Source organism: Anoplopoma fimbria, chromosome 14, assembly GCF_027596085.1.
Source record: "Anoplopoma fimbria isolate UVic2021 breed Golden Eagle Sablefish chromosome 14, Afim_UVic_2022, whole genome shotgun sequence".
In the NCBI taxonomy this organism is placed as follows: domain Eukaryota; kingdom Metazoa; phylum Chordata; class Actinopteri; order Perciformes; family Anoplopomatidae; genus Anoplopoma; species Anoplopoma fimbria.
Window position 1 is genome coordinate 22,109,869 of NC_072462.1, and position 19,752 is coordinate 22,129,620.

The window sequence follows — 19,752 nt, forward strand, 5'->3', positions numbered from 1 at the left end:
AATATGAATGCAAATGTGAAACTCAGTAACCCTAATAACACAGAGATGAACTGCTGAAGACACATTTTAGAGATTGTAAACTTAAGAGGTGCTAGACTGGAGTAAAACAAACTTTTTGCCAAATTTGTTGCTTCATCACCAGATTTACATTTTCAAACTAAGTTCATCATAAAAAGGCAGACAAAGCATTTGATTTACTCCTTACACAACATCTTCAACAATATTTGACCTTCTTTGGTTTGTTTCTGTTGCAAAGCTGCATGTTTCCTCCAGTTTGGTTTGATTAGCTGCTTTACCTCAAACACATTCACCTACAGTAAACCTAAACTTGACTGTAAAGGGTCAGAATACGAAGCGGAGGTAATCTGTAAAAACAGAAGAGAAAGAGGCAAGCCCATCTTGAGTTGGGTCGTTATGGTGATTTGGGGGTTGTAGGTGTAAGGGCTCGTGGGTGGGGGTTAAGTGTGGGCCATAGAGGTCAACGTCAAACTGGCCTCGCCTGCTTCTCTGCTGTTCCCTAAACACACAGCTTCGTGGGCCTGTTTGCCCCAGAAACACAACACCGCAACGTTGATCTCCAACGCCACTAAATTATTAGGTTAATACCAAAATAGCATAACAAAAACAAAGACTTGTTTTAGTAAGTGATGGCCATTTTGCTCAGGAAGGTGTTAAATGCAGCAGTATGAGGGGGGTGCAGCCATACTGCTTATGGTGAGAGCTGCTTACTGAGAAAACCATAAAACCACACGTTGGTTTGTAAACGATATCGCTTTAGCAGATTAGTTAGGAATGAGATGGATTCGCAGGACTACAATATGCAATCTTTAGTGGTCAAATAAGTGTTCATAAATAGCCTTGCTAATAATTAAGAAAAAACTTACAATGGCCAGAACGCAATGTGAAAGCATCATTTTGAACATTTGTCATTGTGTACATCTAGATGTAGATTGCAGATAATAACTTCAAAACGTTTTACATATTGTATTGTCAAAAACAGCTCATTTGGGTATTGAGTGCATTTTAGTTCTACACAAGTTCTGTTGAATGTAATATTTGTTTCTTTATCAAAGTAAATCTAATAGTCTGCTAGTGACTGGTGTAAAAAAACAAAACATTTTTCTCGTATATTGGGGGAGGGATGGATTATTGGCATCTTAAACTTTAATTTGGTTGCTAAAGCATATCAGGTGAAACATTGCTACATTCTCAGACTGTGTCAGCAGAGAGTTATCATATAGGCAGTGGTACAAAGTGAAATTTTTTGGGCAACTGAAATATTTCTGAAATTATTGTTACCTGGCTGTTTCCCCATCTACGTTGCCCCAAAATTGCCCCGTGTGCCAGTGCCCTGAAGTGATAACATGACCCCTCTGCGGACGAGCCATGAGCCATGTGAGCATGTGATGGCGGGCTGTGACAAAGTGACGTGGATAAAGTCAGAGGACTGGTAGAAAAAAAACAAAAACCACAAGGGAAAGAGGAGAGGATCCTTCTTTGAAATCCAGCATCAAGTCAAGGACCTGTCCGTATGTCGAAAAACCAGTGACATATCAAGGTGATTGTCTTTGCGAAGGGTTAATTAGAAAAATAACCAGACAGTAAAAAAACTGATAAAGATGGATCTCGGGGGTAGATTAAATCTGGAGTGAGGCCTTTGCGTGGCTGTCGAGGGGCGATTTAATCCACCCAGCTGAGATGATGGGAGGAGGCAGCAGGGATGGGGTCACGACCCCCTCAGACATGGCCGCTCTGCAGCACAGACTTTACTTGGGCTGAATCCAAATGTCCACCCTCCAGACCGGGCCCTCGTTGCCTCAGTACCAATGGCACAAGACCTTAAGACTGCAAGGAAACGTAAACCCCTCATAGACTGGCCTTGCACACATTAGTTTTCGATGCATCTAATCCTAACTCTTTCTTCAATATATGTCTACAATATTATATGGTTAAAACATTTTTTTACATGATGCAATTAATGTCTTACGATATTTTATATGTTAAATATATTTTGATGATTTTAAAGTATCTACGATTTATAAAAACACAGCATTACATTCATATTGCAATGTAGGCATTCAATCAGCAGTCTGTTAAAGTCTGCACACCAGCGCTCTCTCTAGAAGTCCACAGAGAGTCCATATGTGGCCCCTCGCTAACTCTGTGAATCAAGGATCTGGACTGTGGTCAGACATTTGGATTCAGCCCTCCTGTAGGACAACAGACAGGATACACCTGATTGAATAGCAGGAGTCCTATTCTGATTGGCTTACTCTCAGTACACAGGGACTAGAGCCTGATGGAGCGGCCCATGCTTTGAGGAGAGGTCGGGGGTTGCCCATCCCTGAGGGAGACGGGGGAGGAGGAGGGTGGAGTTACATAAAACAGTACTGCGTGTTCAAAGAAGGAGGAACAAGGAGGAAGCCCTTGTGCTGCGAAGGTTCAGAAAGGGCTTCTTTGTGCGGCTGCCTTTACTTTTTTCAGTGTGATTTCTCTCTCCCTCACTCCCAATCTCTCTCTGCCTCACTCGGCTGTGGGTTCTGCGTCCTCAAAGGACACCCTAGTGGACTCTCGGAAGTCGGGGTGCTGCAGGTCCGATAAGAATTTGGTGGGGGTGATTATGTGGGTGGCACCTGTGGAGGAACAGAGGCGGCTTCACCACTCGTCTCTCAGCACATGCCACACCCCCTTCCCCACGCTCTCCAAAAACAAAACAGTTTAAAAAAAAAAAAAAAAAAACTGTCGTACATTACACACACACACACACACACACACACACACACACACACACACACACACACACACACACACACACACACACACACACACACACACACACACACACACACACACACACTTGCCATTTTGCACAAACACAAAGATACACACAGAAAAAGACATGGCGTGGCTGCAATTTAAGAACAACAGTTGTTTTTAAAAGACAACAGCTGAAGCAGAGCACAACAAAAACTAACAAGACATTTTCCCATTTATAACACAGACTGACTGGCAAAGCATTAAGACATCAAATAAACAGTACAGAGGGGAATAACATGAAGGGCTATTTTAACATAACACATTAAACACAATAGGCAGGTTGTAACAACTATCCGCAGCTACACCTTACACATACTTTACACAAGGTTAGTCTACTTGTGTGTTGGAGTTTTGATTGGTGATCAGTCAAAAGGGAGATTACGCCGTTCTATGTGAGCTGTGTTGTGGGGGGCTTTTGTTTGCAAAACCTGAACTTCAATTCCGTATTTGTCTTCGTTTATTAAAAAATGGAGAGTTTGTATATTCATAGTAGACGACAGAATAAATATATACCTGAAATATCAAACCATAGTTAACCTTTTAATAAACTAAACTTCCTTGTAATCATCTTACTCCTTGCGTCACCAAAGTACAACTTAATTCCAGAAAGTTTATGTTGACAAAAACTCATATGAGGTCGAGTGTGTCGTAAAGAGCTTTATCTTTCTTTTTATGTACTGAACTTCTACGTCAGGGTTAGATTGTCCTGTTTTTTTCATCCCTTCCATCTCTATTTGTGTTCGCTCCAGTTCAGAAGCTTTGGTCCCTTTGTGCCTCAGAGGACATGAAGGTCAGACTGAACCTTTACCTGCTGGTCAAACCTCACACAGTCCTTTGAAAAAGCTTGGTCCCTAAATGAGGACGTTGCTTTTATCAGCTTCCACACTTTCTATAAAAATGGTCTACTTAGAGACACGTTTGTTACTTAACACCAGGCTGAAAAGGTTGCTGTGCGTACCATCATCCAATACCTACAAATAGGAACACTTCTTCTCGCCTTTGGCCTGCGCTCAGGGGCGCCTCCTGGTGCATTACTCACCAATGACGGCCTCCCACTTCCCATTGGCCTGTGTGACCTCATAGGCGCAGCGCATCTCGCTGAAGGAAGCGCCGCCAATGATGAAGACCATGACACGTGGCCCAGTGCGGTACTCTCCAGGAGTCTTATTCTTGTGCCAGTGGCCGTACCGAGCACTGCCAGAGCAGAAAGGACAACAGGGTCAAGTTATTACAGTTTGTTTTTTACATCTTGTTTTTGCCTTATCCTAATATTCTTTTACCAAAGTCTCTCAACAGTATTTTGTTAATCGAGAAAAAATAAAAAATCTGGGATAATGTTTTATGGACACAAAGATTTGCTTTTTTTGCTCAAGGGACAAAAAAGAAACTTTTGGAAATCTTATTTCTTTTCTAAGATAGTAATAATAAATATGCACTCATTTCCTAAGGCTACTAGGTTTTCACCCTAACTTTTGCTTCTCTGCACCTTTTCCCTTCAGGCTACATTCAGGCTGCTTCTAGCTTGTTTGGGGGCTGATAAAAAAGTAAATCATTTTAATATCCAATGATTCACAGGTGACGATTAAAAAACATTAATACAAGCTAAGGCAGAAAAGTACAGTGCTTTCGGTCAAAAAAAGTAGCTTAGAAAGGTTGATAAAAGGTAGCTGGTAACAGATAAATAGATTTCATACTCTGATTAGTGTTAAAAGAAGAATTTGCAAACATTCTGATTTTCAGCATTCTGAGTTGAGGATATAGTGTGAAAAATGCATTGGAGGGAAAGGAGAACTACAGAATGCTACTTCAGCTTTGGTAGCTGTGCGTCAAATACATCCTTGTTCTCCCTTCAGAACCTTCTTCAGGACATCCAAGACTTTTGGAGGTGATTTTTGTCATTGTTTTTTTACTTATTTAATGGTCTGCCGCCCAAGAAGGAGTCAACATGGCAGAGGTGGAGAGGAAGACAGCGAGCAGAGTCGGCATATTTTCACATTTTAATCCGTGAATTAAGGATTTGTTTTGACCAAACCAGAGTTGCTGATTGTTGGAACAAGACTAACCAAGATGTGTTTGGTGAGTTTTATTTTGCTTCTGTCAATTTGTGTGTTTTACAATGAGTTAACAAGGCAAGAAAAACTTTAATCACAAGGCGCAAGGTTGTATTTTTCTGTTTGGATATTCATTTGCCTCTGCACTATACTTTTGCTCTGGTTTATGCTTTAAGATGCTTGTTTAAGAAAGGAGATGCACTTATGACTTCTGGTGACTAGTAGTTCTCTTGAATACCTATGTTGAATACACTTCCTGTAAGTCGCTTTGGATAAAAGCGTCTGCTAAATGACTGTAATGTAATGTAATGTAATATTATTTTCATTGACATTTTGTGTTGCATTTTTGCATTGGATACATGAGATAACACATTAGAGGTTTCATCTGCATCTATATCTGCTAGCTTTCCTTTGACTAACCCACATGTATCGGGGACGGACAGCTAATGAGGCCGATCAGTTTGAAACAGGAGAGAATTTGATGCTGAATCAATACACACCAGCAGGGTGGAGTGTAAGGATCAGTGGGGCTCAACGTGGCTCATCACCCTCCCTCATAGACATAGACTTAGACAAAACACGCACGCACGCACACACGCACGCACGCACGCATGCGGAGCTGGAAATATTGATGATTTGTAATCAGGTCAGCTTGCTTACATTTGGGGTTGTAGTTTCCAGGGGTTATTTAAGATGATATCTTTCAGGAGGACATTCCAGTAGAGACTGTTTTTATCTATTAAAAACTTTTTTAACTCAGTGTTTTAAGATTCATTTTTTAAAATGTTGCTGATATTTCATCTCCTATGACTGCAGATGATTTCAGTGGTTCCAATAATTTAAAACTATGCCAAGTTATTTGTTTCAAAATGAGGACATTTTATATTGTAAATGCCCAGGGTAACCTCCTGTATCAATGTTATTATTCATTAAAACCTAATGCATAAGGGCTGTACCAAATGTCATTTAAAGCTCCTGTTGAAGTTTTCCAATGAAGCTTCAGCTGTCTGTCGAATAAAATCCTCAATTGTATTATGTGATTCATCGGATTAAATTAGTTCCTATTAATGAACTTCCTTTAATGAATATTTTTTGTCAGTGCATGCTTTCCTTTGTGTGCGGCAGGTGGGAAGGAAAACAGTTTTTGAGCGCAGTGAAAATGTTATATTTGAAATGCTAAAATATCCCAAAATGTGTTAAAATGTTGTATAATATCACACAAGTCGAAACAATCCTAAGAGTCACCACTGGAAACTAATTCTACAAATAGTATAATACTAATAAAATAAGCGTAGCATGATTTTTATCTGCAACTTTGCAGAATACAGAGTTCAAACTGAATGAATAGACATGCAAAAAAAAAAATGTCATGGTCAACGTTATGAATAAAGCTTTAAAGTATGTCTGAGCTCTTGTCATGCCTCCTATCTTTGCACAGGGATCTGTACACGGCTCACTAACCCAACATCAGCATCGCCTCCCTGCTCTCAATTCTTCTCAAATATTGATCCGCTAGACTCATCTACCTTCCCAAATTACAATTGATCTACCGCCATTTCTGTCTTTGTAATTTATGAAGCAACAAGATGCCCAGCAGTGCATCTGTCAACATATGTATATGGCTCTGTGTACCTGACTGCAGTGGTGCTGAAGGAGGCAGAGGAGCGGGTAGAGATGTAGGGGTAGTGCTTGGTGTCCAGCTTATCATCAATAGCATCCTGCAGGGGGACAAAAAGACAAAACAGAATCAGCAATATTGTCCGCCTTAAACACACTTCAATAGGGGCTTCACAGTTGTGTCACGTCTCTTAGCAACCATGTGTGGCTCCATTATTGTGGTCCATTGGAGAATTGGCTTTGCACAAATAAGGGGCTAAATATAGTCACAACCAGGCTAGGAAAACAGATGTTTGGTTGTTTCGGGTGTACGTCAACTGAAAATTGAAAATGCTTTAATGAATATTGTTGTGTTTGGCCCCCAATTTAGAGTAGCTTGAGGAAAAAGATGTACTATTTGAAACACAGAAACAGCATGTAAAAGATAATTCAATAGCTATGTCAGAACCCATAAGCTTTTGTTTTTTTTAAAAGAGATAGGATTTTCAGAGTAGGGGTTATATTCCTGGGGTTTTGGTGTAGCCAACAGATTTCATTGCCTAGAGTTCTTTTTCCCTGCGTTGCTCCTTGTTTACAGTCAGATAAGCAACTTGAGTTGAGGGACAGAGTTTTCAATCAGATTGTTTCTTAAGTAGCTGGTTTACAAGCTAATTCTAAACCAATAAAATGCTAAATCATTGTCAAACAATAGCTGGTGGGTTCCCAGATTGTTTTTCAGACAGACAATCTGTTCTGCCTCTTTTTCCCATAACTCAGACTGTTTACCTGCATTCAACCAAAGCCTGCTTGAAACAAGAATGGTCAATACTACTTTAACTGCAAATGAAATCAGAACTAAAATACCAAAAAGATACCAAAATTCTGCATATGAATGCAGAATCTGTATATAGATGGTCAAATAGTAATTTAAGCCCTTCAAAACACACCTCCATGATGTCCTTGACCAGTGGTGTCCAGCGGGACAGCTGATAGGTCTGCTCACTCACACGCTCCTTCCTGTCCAGCTTCTTTCCTCGGCGGAGGGTGGACTGGAGAGGAAAAAAACAGATAAGGATGTGAAAGAGATAAAGTGTAAAATGGACAAAAGAAATGACGACCAGAATCCCCTCTATGTCTCTCAAAGTAGTCTAGAAAGATTGCGTCACACGGTTTGGTCCATATGTTGTATTAGGAGATGATGGAAAGTAGACAACTGTTGACAGAAAAAGCAGAGGAGAGAGAAGAAGAAGAAGAAGAAAAGAAAAAAACACCAAGTGAGGACCTTACATCTGTGACGATGGGGACGCCCAGGTGAGCCATGTTGGTGATGATCTCACTGTCCTCAGGGGGAATCTGAGCGTGTTGGATCAGCTTGTTCAGGTTCTCCTCCGTGATGCCTGAAGACAGACAGACAGACATTGTTTGTTTACATTTAATATGCTCAGCTGGCTCTGGGATGAAAGGGAATTCATGTTTTTGAAACTTGAGTGCAAAAATAGAATCATTTTTATTAAAAATCAAATTTGCTAGTATATTCTTCCTATATACGACTTAAAAACACAACAGCTTATTAGCTGTGTAGAAATGTGAGGTTATGTCTTTTTTTACAGGCTCCTTTTCAGTCTTTTTTTCTGAATCAGTTTCCTTTGAAACATATTTGCTGAACAGCTGACTAGTGAAGTAGCAGTTCATTTTATTCTTTAGCTAGTAGATATTGATGAGTGATGAAGTACAGTTGCACCAGCAGCGAATTTGATGCTTTTGTTCTGCAAGTGATTGCTTTGTTTGTCAATTTATAATTTATTTTCTGTATCAATTTCTTTATAATATATACTCTTAGAATTCCGTACATTTTAACAGGTCTATGTAAAGTAAAGAAACACCTGTACTCGGTAAGTAAGTAGGAAGCTGGGTCAGTATTTACTAATAAATCAAAACAATGGAACATATCATGAACCAAGCTCTTAAATGGACAAATAGCAGCACATGATGTCATGCATTTTACAGAGGTCAGATTTGATTTTTGATGTTGCCTGCAGTCCGCTTCTTACCATTCTTGAGGAAAATGTAGAGCAGGATGATGCGGATCTTGTCGTACGTGGTGACGTTGGCGTCCAGCAGGATGGGCACGATAGCCCTCATGGGGTCTTTGATCTTCTCTCCCTCAGCGTCCGTGCCCATAGCCAGATCCTGCAACAAGCGAGATCTCAGGTATCATATCCAGTTTGTCTTTTAAAATGGGTATTTAAAACCCTCAGATTTACACTTTCCCTGGGAATGGTAGGCATTTTATTAAAAAAAATGTACAAAATACAGTTACTATTTCAGAAATCATTGTCATTTATCCATGTGCAAAAATCGTATGTCCTCCTTTAGCAACATTCTTTTCTTTTAATTGTTCGCCCCCTCATCATTTTCTTTCCGATCTTCTTGTTTCTCCTCTTTCCTCTCACCTGTTCCACACGGCACAGCTTGTCCACTGTTCCCTGGTAATGCTTCATGCAGTCCTCAGCCAGCTGCAGATGAGTGGAGTACTGAAAGACACAAAACACACAAGGTCAGCATATACATTTACACGAGCAGGAAAACTCACACAAACAGACACACACAAACAGACACACACTCCTATAAACACACACACCTTGCTGAGCTCCTTTTGGTACTGAGGCATCTTCTTCAGCATCTGGGACAGATCCCTCATAGTGGTCTGTGGAAACAAGCAAAAGAGTGTGACGATGTCAGCATCAGTGCAAGATATCATGAAATAGATAAATACAATATTGCTAACAGATCATATTTATATTGGACTTTGGTTGTTCAACTAGTTGACTACTCAACACTTGACTTTGTTGCAAATGTCAAATAGGTTCACTAAATTTTTATTGCCAAGCGATGCTGATAAAAAAAATAAAAAATAAAAAAGTAAATAAAATTAAGTTCTGGTAACGATTGTTACATTTCAAGTTTACAGTTTTCATGCTTAGCAAATATTTTTTTTCATTTCAGCTTCATATCTAATGATATGAGTGGCATATAAAAATCACAGTATAGCATTCCAAAAAAAATTATAAAGTTTCATGATAAAGTATGCCATAACAAGTCATATATTAGTTTGTCATAAAAAATTATAAAAAGTCACAATATAGTATGTAAAAAGAGTAAAAGGTCATAGTATAGTATGACATTAAAATATGTCAGAGTATACCACAAAATAGGTAATAGAAAATTCCCTGAGTATGTAATGCCATTGAAATGTGATAAAAAATTATAGTACAGTGATTCTCAACCTAGAGTACTGGAATGAGTTCCAGGGGGAATATTTTATTTTCACTATTTATTCCACTTTAGAAGTGAGACCAATGTGAGTAAGAATCACTCAAATTTAAAGAGTTTATTCTGATCATAGGTTTTAATTTCACCACAGGTATCTCCTCAACTGTATTTGAAAACCATTTAATTCTGGACTTAACCATATCTTACAACCAAAATCTTTTCAGAGGGAGGTCCCTGAAGCAAAATCTTATCAATCAGGGATCTTTGACGTAATCCGTATCAATATAGGGGGATTAGGAGACTGTATAGATCAACATTTCCTGGAGCAGCTTCCTCCCCACCTTCTCCCCAGTGTTCATCCTCTTGCTGGCAGAAAAGTCCTTCAGCTGACGGGTCACTTCCCTAATGACAAACACAAACAGGCAAGGAGAAGCAATGATATAAGAGAGGAAGGTTGTCACATTGCATAAGTCAGTATCCAGAGACTGAGTGAAGAGATATACAAAGTATGAAGAAAAGTACTCACTGGGAAACCTCCGCTATGTGTTTGTGTCTCAGGCTCACCCACAGGTCATCGTCTTCATGCAGCAGAACCTCCTTCTCACGAGAATCTCCAACGCCACTGCTCTCGTACCTGAGGAAGCAAATTAATATTGTACCCAAAGATTCTGCCTGCAGCAGCTTAAACCTCAACATTTAATAAAATGGAAGCTCTTAGGTAAATGTTTTTGTAATTTGTGTTTTTCGTACTTATAGACGTCATTTTCGATGGGCAGCAGGTCGTAGCCCATGGCCTGGAAGGTGAGCTCATGCAGAACGGGAGAGACGGGGTCAAACGCCCGGTCCAGGATGATCAGCTGTGAGCGAGCCTTATCTGGACCCTACGGAGAGAAAGAAAAACAGATAGGAACGAAAAGAGCGATAATGATACATTTACTTAAATTATGTTCAACTAGATATGATCATAGTACATTCTTAGTAATTTAAAATTCAACTTTAACTACCAAGATAACTATTTTTGACAGGTGAAAACAAAACAAATCATAAGCAAAAATAGAGGGGGACAAAAATAAGAATTGTCCTGCGTTACCTCTCCCATAGTGGGGTCATCAGCCTTGTAGGCGTCCAGTTTGTCTTGAACCAGTTGGGCCAGTGTGGCATTGTCCTTGTACTCGCTGACAGAATGACGGACAGATGAAAGAATTTGGAGGGAGACAGTGAGACAGAAAGTCAGATTAATGTGACAAGGAGAAAGGAGACGGACAGGCAAAAAGACAGAAGCCCAAGCAAACAGATGAGACAAAAAAAAGACAAAAGACAGGAAAATATTTTGAGAAGACATGAACCACATCTGCACATTTAATGTATAAATACAGAAGGGTCCTGCTGCAGCAATGCAGAAGGACAGATTTTCATTTTAACAACAAGACTTGCTTAGTTTCAGCAATGTCTTTCAATAAAAATGTTTTCACTCCTAGCAGTTTAATAAATGCGGGATCATTTCCGAACTGTAGCACCTCTGGTTAGCTTTAACATTGTATCCATCGTAATAAGCTATTTTATTACTCCCTAAAATGCCTTTTGTCTTGGAAACCGGTCTATATCCACAGCGTCCCCTGCTGCTCACCCTCGGTATCTGACAGCAGGGTACTCCTTCAGGGTGGCACAGAGCGTAGCCAGCTGCTCAGCCAGCCTCTCCATCACCGGGTTCTTCAGCTGGGTCTTATGGGGGCTGTAGAAACTGTGGAAGGCATCGGGATTGTCCAGAGAGTAAACCTGCACACACAAACATGGACACAACTTAAAATTATGCTTCAGCAAAACACTTTCTTGCCTTCCTACTTTCATTGGTTTGAGCTTTTAGGACATACTTTACTATGATATTGTGTACTTTTCTACAACCTATACTATGGATCTTAAATATAATATGAATTTGTTTTTACTCTTTTCTCGACATACTATGCTATGATATGATCTTTTGTGCCATGCTAAACTATGAAGTTTTACTACATACGATACAATGAATTTCTTTTCACCATACCATACTATGGCATTTTATCACTTTTTATGACATACTACAGTATATCATGACTATTACAACGTTCAGCAACATCATCCAACTCATCCAGCTCACTGTCTCAGCCTGTTAGTGGATCACAAACTTACTGACAGATACTGGAGGCAGCAGGTGAAGCTGGGAAAATCACATCAAGCAGCCTGACCATCATCACTGGCACCCCCTAGGGATATGTGCTCTCCTGAATCCTCCTCTCCTTCTACACCAGTCTGGTGTTACACCTCAGGTTACATACTATACTTTTATGATTTATTTTTTGACATACTATGGTATGACTGTTTAATAACTTTTTTCAACACACTATACTATGACTTTTTTTATTTTTCAATGAAATATTATACCATTCCTTTCTTAGATACTATGACATTATTTTACTTTTTTCAACATACTGTACTATGACTTTTTCAACATACTTTTTTGGTCGACATACTATATTTTGAACATGTACTTTTTTTTTAAAGACTTTTGTTATACTATGATTTTTTTTCACTGACTACTAATATGACCTTTTTGACATACTATTTTTCTCGACATACTATACTTTTATCTTTTTCGACATACTATACTATGACTTTTTTCAATGTATGACTTAAGATTTTTAGACATACTATTCTTGACTTTATTGTATTTTCGAGAAACTATACTATGACATTTTTAATACTTTTGTCCACTTTTTTTCCAAAGACATTTAATGTTGATTTTCACATATTAATCAATTACTTTTTACAACTTTTTCGACATGCTATACCATGACATTTTTTTTAAACAAACTTAATAATACTTTTAGGGCTTCATTCAACATGTCATTTTTATTTTTTTGACAACTTTTTTCAACATACTATACTACTTCTTTTTCACGCCTACTATAATACTATAACTTTTTATGCCTTTTCAACAAACTATACAATCATTTATTTTTCAACATACTATAGTATTCCTTTTTTTGACTTACTATATACTATGACTTTGAAATGCCTTTTTTTATATTATGATTTCTAAGACGTTTTTAAACTTCTTTTTGTACATTTACTAAGACTTTTTTACGACTAATGTTTTACATACAATACTACGATATTTTTATGGCATGCTCATCATTATTTCCTCATGATATTTTTTGACATACTAAACTATTAGAGCTTTCAACATATTTATGGTGATAATACAGAAAGAGGTCATCAGTAAGGTTGACAATATAAAGATTGTAAACAATGAGGTTGCACCATTGTTCAGCTTTGAAAGCTTAACTGTTCAAACTTAAAGCTTATTTCCAAATGACAACATGATCATGCTCAATGAATTTGTTAGAGGACACCAGCATAACAGTAGAATCAACACACGGGCCTCAATAAATGGTAGTTGTCGCATTGCATCACGCTAAACATAGTTTTGACAATCAGTCTTCTCTGTTTGAGGGGCAAAACAATACTACAATATAATATACAATACTGTATACTAACTCAATTGCTGATACAACACAAAAAGAGGTATAAATCATGGCTAAAAGAGAACCAACATTGTTCTCAAACCTTACCCATGAACACAACCTGTATTTTGTATCCTGTGCATGTTTTTGGATATATTCTGTGTATGAACCTTTGTGTTAGTCTTGGTGCTACCCGTGGACGTATTTGTTTGTGCAATTTTGTTGATGTATCTCTTTTTGTTCTATTTCTTTTCTTCTCTTTAAAGCCTCCTGTGGACAGGTGTGGACAGTGTATCTGGTCTTTGTGCATAAATGTATGTACAATTATAATGCTACGGTTATGTCCATGTCAAATAAACTAAACTAAAAGAAACTCTCTTTTGGACATACTATGATATTACTTTGGCATACTATGCTATGACATTATATAGCTTACTATACCATGACTTTTTTTTCAACATTCCCATGTGTGAGATCTGTCTGCCTGTCTACTCACAGATAACCGACATCCGTCGCCTGCATGAGTTTCTGGGTAAAAGATAAGTCCTTCATGCATTCATATAGTCACTGCCCAGGTAAGCACATCTCGTGCTCAGGTCCGGGTCCGTTCTCGCAGTAGGTGAGTCGGCCCCTTCTGATGCCCGCATCAGATTTGAGGGGAGATGCAAATGAGCCTCGGAGCAAAGCCGTGGACTTTTGTGAATGACTTAAGGCTGCGAGGTAAGCGCTCCCCTCGCTGCTCTAAGCCACAGGCCATCGAAGTCATGAGCAGGAATTACTACCTATGTGTGAACAGCCCCAATCATCCATGCCATCAATTTCACCGCAAGCAGCACGAGACATGGGCAGTCTGCCTGTCAGAAGATACACGCCACTACTGCGGCTCGCTCATCTATCAGTCGGGACCTCCATCTGTCGCCCTAAAACTTGGGTCGTCCAACGAGGCAGTTGTTGAGGACAATCACACAGACTACCCCCCTGTGCTTATTTTTGGTCTTCCATGATCCGTCATGTGCGCCGCACCGCATGCCGCCCAGGTGCTCTCGTTAAGGACATCAACACCTCCGCCCCACAGTTACGTCACCACCAGTCTGTCTAGACTGTTGTGGTACCTGTGGGCACCAACGACCTTTAGATGCAGCAATCGGAGAAAATAATTGAGGATTTTGTTTGCCTCATGCACAGTGTGTTGCACAGTAGCAACCTGTGACATACTGTGAGTCCCACAATGGTATCATCTATTGAAGTAGTAATAATCAACAGACCAAAAATTAAGCAATAAGCAACTAATAAAATCCCATAGATTTAATAGTCTTGTACAGATCATGCCTTCTCTGTCTGTGCCTACTTATACTTCATTTTGCACTCTAAAACGTGTAGTGCTTAATGTTAGATTGCTAGCTAAAAATACTTTTACTGCTAATGATATCAATGCTCATAAACTTTCCTACCCAAAATGTGTACATTGCACTTGGACAAATAGGAAGAGCGGGGGAATTGCTGTTGTATATAATTATATTTTCAGCCTTTGGCAATTACCCGAGTTTTGATTACTTAGGTCTAGTAGTTTATTCTGTATCTCCGGTTGTATTTCTTTTTACTGTCTATCATCAGGGTTTTCTGAAAGAATTTGATATGTTTTTATCCATAATCCTATTTCATTTTGACCACATTATCATTTTGTGTGATTTCATTATTTATGTCGATAAATATGAAGTAGTAATGTCATCATGTGAAGCCATGGACTCAATTTCTCAAATGTTCTGTCTCAGATCAGTGACCAGTTTTCTCCTGTCAAACCTTTAAAGATAATGTTGACCAACTAGAAGCATCTTGGAGAAACTGTGAAAAAGTAATGATGGTAAAGAGATGCCGGAGAGCTGAATCAAAATAGAGAAAACGCAATTACAAGTTGCTCTACTTTCATAACAACAATATGGAATCTGCCAGACAGTACTACATTTCCCAACTGATCATCAATAATCAGAATAGGGCCTCATTCTTCCATCCATCCATCATCTGTAAATACTTATCCTTTTTTCAGGGTGTCTGGAGGCAATCACAGCTAACTCTGGACAAGTCGCCAGGCTATAACAGGGCTGACACATAGAGACAGACAACCATTCACACTCACATCAACACCTAAGGGCAAGTTAGAGACATCAGTTAACCTTAAACTGCGTGTATTTGGTCTGTGGGAGGAAACCCACCAGAGAAAATGCAACTCCACACAGAAGGGCCGGACAGCCCGGACCCCTCTTGTTGTGAGGGAAATGCTAAAAACTACACCACCGTGTCGCTCCTACCTCCCATACTATGGCTTTTTGTGACCTCTGAAGACAAACTATACTATGACTTTTTTCAACACACTACATTTTTATGCCATACTATACTATTATTTAATAACTTTTTATGCGTCTGTGCCAGCGACCACGTTGACACTTTTTCTGATTGTCGGAAGCCGTCCGTCCGTCCCATGGATGTGAACCGATATCTCGCGCTGGAGGGAATTTCTTCATCTTTGACACAAACCTCCACTTTGAATGAAGGATGAATTGATCAAATTTTGGAAGTCAAAGGTCAAGGTCACTGTGACCTCTCATCCATCCAATTCTTGTTAACGCAATCTCAGGAACGCCTAGAGGGATTTTTTTCTCGTTTCGCAGAAGACTCAATGTTGAACTGATAAGAATTTGGTGATTAATGGTCAAAGGTCAAGATTACTGTGAACCAAGAGTTCATATGCTAATTATAGGATAAAATGGTGAATTTATAAAAATGTCTTCAGAAATATAAACTGCAACTTCACTGGTTGGAGAAGCCATACAACCACAAGTTGGTAAATTAGCTTTCTAATGTAATGTGCTCAGTCTTGGTCAGGAACAGGAGATTTCCTGAAGGCTGATTATTAATGTGAAAGCTAATTTGATCATGACAAATCATGAAAATGTGAACTGCTCTGTGTAAAATTTAGTAGGTCACCCTGGAAATGCAGAATGTTACCTAGCTGTAAGAAACAAGCTGGAGGTGATATGATTATAATAATATCAAGCATAGCTGATCTACATATTATCTCTTATGTTGTCTCCTTTCTTTGTTGTTTATCCTTTGTCTAAACTATCCTTTAATCTCTTCTCCTTTGTCTGACTCTTCTCCTCTCCATTTCTACACCTCTCCTCTCATTTCCTTCTTATTTTCCTCTCTCCTCTGTCATTTCCTTGTTCTTCCTCTTTCTCTGCTTTCTCTTTCCTCTCCTGTCATTTCCACTCCTCTCTTCTTCTCTCCTTTAATTTTGCTTCCTTCTCTCATGTCCTTGTTCTTCTCTCTTTCCTCTAATCTACTCTCTACACCTCTTTTTCTCCTCTTCTATGTCCCCTTTTCCTCTCTTCCTGTTTCTTTGTTGAATCTCTTCTTGTCTCCCATCCTCTTTCTTTGTCTTCTCAATTTTTCTACTTATCTACCTGACTCTCCTTCCCTCTCCTCTCCTCCATCATTGTTTGTTTCCTGTCCTCTACCTTTATGTCCTTGATTGCTCTCCTCTTTCTTCTCCTTTACTCCTATGCTTCTCCTCTACTGCATCACTCACTACCACTCCCTCCACCCACTCCATCTGTCTACAGTCACATGAGCACACTTCTCCGCTCTGCAGAACGGTCACTATGTTAGCCCAGCTACCATTGGCTGCCGCCTGCCATTTGGATCCTGTCTCAACCAATAGAATGAGAGCATCAGCATGTGGGCGGGGCTATGAGGCAGCACTTTGCCTGGAGCATAAAACCACTGACACTGAATTAATCAGAGTAGACAGGAGGGGAGCAAAGCATTGTGGGCCAAACAACATCTTCAGATAGTGTGAGAGAGAATGATGGACTAAAGGAGAGACATGGGAGATAGAAAGAGAGGGGGGAGAGATAATAAAATAAAATAAATATATAAATATGAAGGAAAAAAAATGGGGAACAGTGAGTAGAGATGGTTGAAGCGACGTGCAAAGTCAGGGATGGAGGAATGGCGGGGCCAAAAATAAACCATGGAGGGAGGGAGAGAGGGAGGGACAACGATAAACGTGATGGAGGCAGCAATTTGGAAATATAGCAAGAGTGGAGAAGCAGGTGGGAGGGAGGGCGTTGTGCCAAATGTGAGTCTTTTTGAACAGTAATGCAGCAAACAGACCTCCGAGTTAGCAGTATCATGCCAAGCGACCACCAGAGTGTGTATTTGGGTTTCTCTCTCCTCTCTCCATCTTGTTATGTGCATCCAACAACCAATAACCTTCATGCTACATTTCCTGGCTGCGTCCTTTGCAGCATCTCTCTCCTCCCACCCATCTTAATCGATCTCCAGCTGCTTGAACTCAAGCTTTATATCTCTGGATCTCTTTCTCTCTCTCTCTGGTTTAACAAACAATAAAAGTAAACCAGCTTTCATTCATTTCCTGCTAAGACGAGAAAAGAACGGTGAATAATTGAACAAAAGTCTATCAACAATCAAGAGGCCAGAAGCATAAAACTCAAAGACAGAAATATGCATATGCACACTTTCTGTCAGATTCATTAAGCCCTTTGTAAGCATAGTTCTGTTTTTTAAAATATTTTTTGGGGATCATTGTAGAACTGGGAACGCATGCAGTCTATCCCTGGAATGTTCAGAAACATTTTCTGCATGGGGTCATGTGTGGGATCGATATTCAGGGAAATATGCTGCGCCAATTTCCTAGCTCAAGACCTCGTAACAATTCAGGGAAGACACCGGTACTGCTATGTTGTGAACAAAAGCACAAACATTGCAGGGACAAGCGCGTAAAGGGTTACATCTTGGTGAAAGAAGATATTTTCATGTGGAGCAAGCGATAAAAACAATAACAAGACTCCGCTGGTTATTCAAATCTGTGACTTGTTTACGTTTTTAGCATTTATGCCAATGCTTTCCTCGCGAACTTGTTGAATATTCAATATATATCAAGGACATTGGCACCAAACACAAACAGTTCACCGCCCACCATGTTCCTAAAACTTTTAATAGATGCTTTCAATGCATACACGTACGTCCTGCCTCCCCCGATCATCTTCTTCTTCTGTTGAGTTTTATGGCGGTAGGCACCCATAAATGGCACCCATGGACTGTCCCTTGCCCCATCTATTCAGGCATTGCCTTGGCATGTGTGAAAAGGCACAGGATGGAGATGTTTCTGGATGTAGTGCATGTGTGAAGTGAGAAAATCCACAGCGGTGCCTGAGAGGTTACCCCAGTAATTTACCGGAAACTATGAGTGAAAGAGGCTTAACAGCGCCAGAGTAGCCCTCATTACCCATCACCATCACACACAACTGGATATTCACCTGAGACTCGTAGGGCAAGAAAGCGATGTTGATCTCCGTCAGAGTCTTGATGGTTTTGGAAGCGCGGCTCTTCACCAGCTCGTTGAAGAGAGGATCGGGGCAGGCTGGATGGTGAATATATTTAAAACAGAATTATAATTGGTAGCAGGCATCTTTATACATAAAAGGCATTGTGATTCATTGGTTCCAATATCTTTTTCAAATATTATTTTCAACATATTTCATTGACCTATGAAGTTTGCCTGGAGATAATGTCTGACTGCACTTCCTCAAACATTCAATTAGTAACCTTTGGGACAGACTAGGTTATGATATTCATATAAATAACACTCATCCATCAGTTGGCAGGATGTGGCAGCAGATTCTTATGTGAACACCAACCTACATTGCAAAGACAGTGGTTCCATACTTTTAATTAAATAAAGCTCATATCTACGCTGTGGAACGCAATACTAAAAAGCTCAACAGCTTTAAAATAAGTTTCTCAACATAAACAAAATTAGAAATGTCAGAAAATACAGATTAAAAAACAAGAAGAGACAATGTGAAGATCTCTCTGTACTGTTCATTAATCAAATTAACCAATAATTAATCAAAGATACACCCCCTGTGTTTGTTAGAGCACCTAACTATAACCCCAAACCCATTTCCTCCAAGCTCAATGTTGATCATTTGAGAAATAACTAATAAGGAAACGTACAAATAGTGAGTTTGGAGGAAATGGGAGGATTACACTCTTTTATACAATCTTTAATACAATGAGCCATGTGCCAACAAATATATAGAAAACACAAGAAAGCCATGTATCTATGAAAGAAAAAACACAGGGCTGAGAAAACCGCTCTACCAAAGAAAACAATAAAATAACAGATTGAACGTAGAGCCCAACTGGTGATAAATGGGAAGAAAATAGTACAAAAAAAGGAAAAAGGACAGAACACATATATGTTTTAAGACAAAAGCAGTGTATAACATACAGTAATGCTGAAGCAAGACTTCATGTATCAACTCACAGTCAGTGAAGAAAACATGGGCTGCCTTGTATTTAGCTGAATGAGGGTCTTTGAAGTCTGCGATAAGGGTGTGGACAGACTGAGGAGAGAGAAACAGGCAATCAGGCGTCAGATTGTAGAGTTCACAAGAGTATGTCAACAACAGTATATGTATATCAGCGGG

At 39.5% G+C, this 19,752-nt stretch overlaps 1 protein-coding gene across 2 annotated transcripts in view; it reads right to left on the bottom strand.

The window, feature by feature from the left end:
- stxbp1a (syntaxin binding protein 1a) overlaps positions 1 to 19,752 on the bottom strand; it is a 34,879-nt gene that overhangs the window by 1,753 nt on the left and 13,374 nt on the right. Inside the window, exons 5-19 of one of the 2 annotated variants that reach the window (XM_054611936.1) lie at positions 19,590 to 19,668; positions 18,577 to 18,680; positions 11,365 to 11,513; positions 10,828 to 10,912; positions 10,488 to 10,618; positions 10,264 to 10,371; positions 10,079 to 10,139; positions 9,106 to 9,171; positions 8,918 to 8,998; positions 8,516 to 8,654; positions 7,752 to 7,861; positions 7,412 to 7,513; positions 6,501 to 6,586; positions 3,857 to 4,011; positions 2,476 to 2,633 (exon numbers count right to left, since the gene is read on the bottom strand). In XM_054611936.1, coding sequence (XP_054467911.1) covers positions 2,524 to 2,633; positions 3,857 to 4,011; positions 6,501 to 6,586; positions 7,412 to 7,513; positions 7,752 to 7,861; positions 8,516 to 8,654; positions 8,918 to 8,998; positions 9,106 to 9,171; positions 10,079 to 10,139; positions 10,264 to 10,371; positions 10,488 to 10,618; positions 10,828 to 10,912; positions 11,365 to 11,513; positions 18,577 to 18,680; positions 19,590 to 19,668 — 1,566 coding nt within the window. In that variant the 3' untranslated portion in view covers positions 2,476 to 2,523. The remainder of the gene's footprint in view (positions 1 to 2,475; positions 2,634 to 3,856; positions 4,012 to 6,500; positions 6,587 to 7,411; positions 7,514 to 7,751; positions 7,862 to 8,515; positions 8,655 to 8,917; positions 8,999 to 9,105; positions 9,172 to 10,078; positions 10,140 to 10,263; positions 10,372 to 10,487; positions 10,619 to 10,827; positions 10,913 to 11,364; positions 11,514 to 18,576; positions 18,681 to 19,589; positions 19,669 to 19,752) is intronic. The other variant, XM_054611937.1, reaches the window with a different exon arrangement.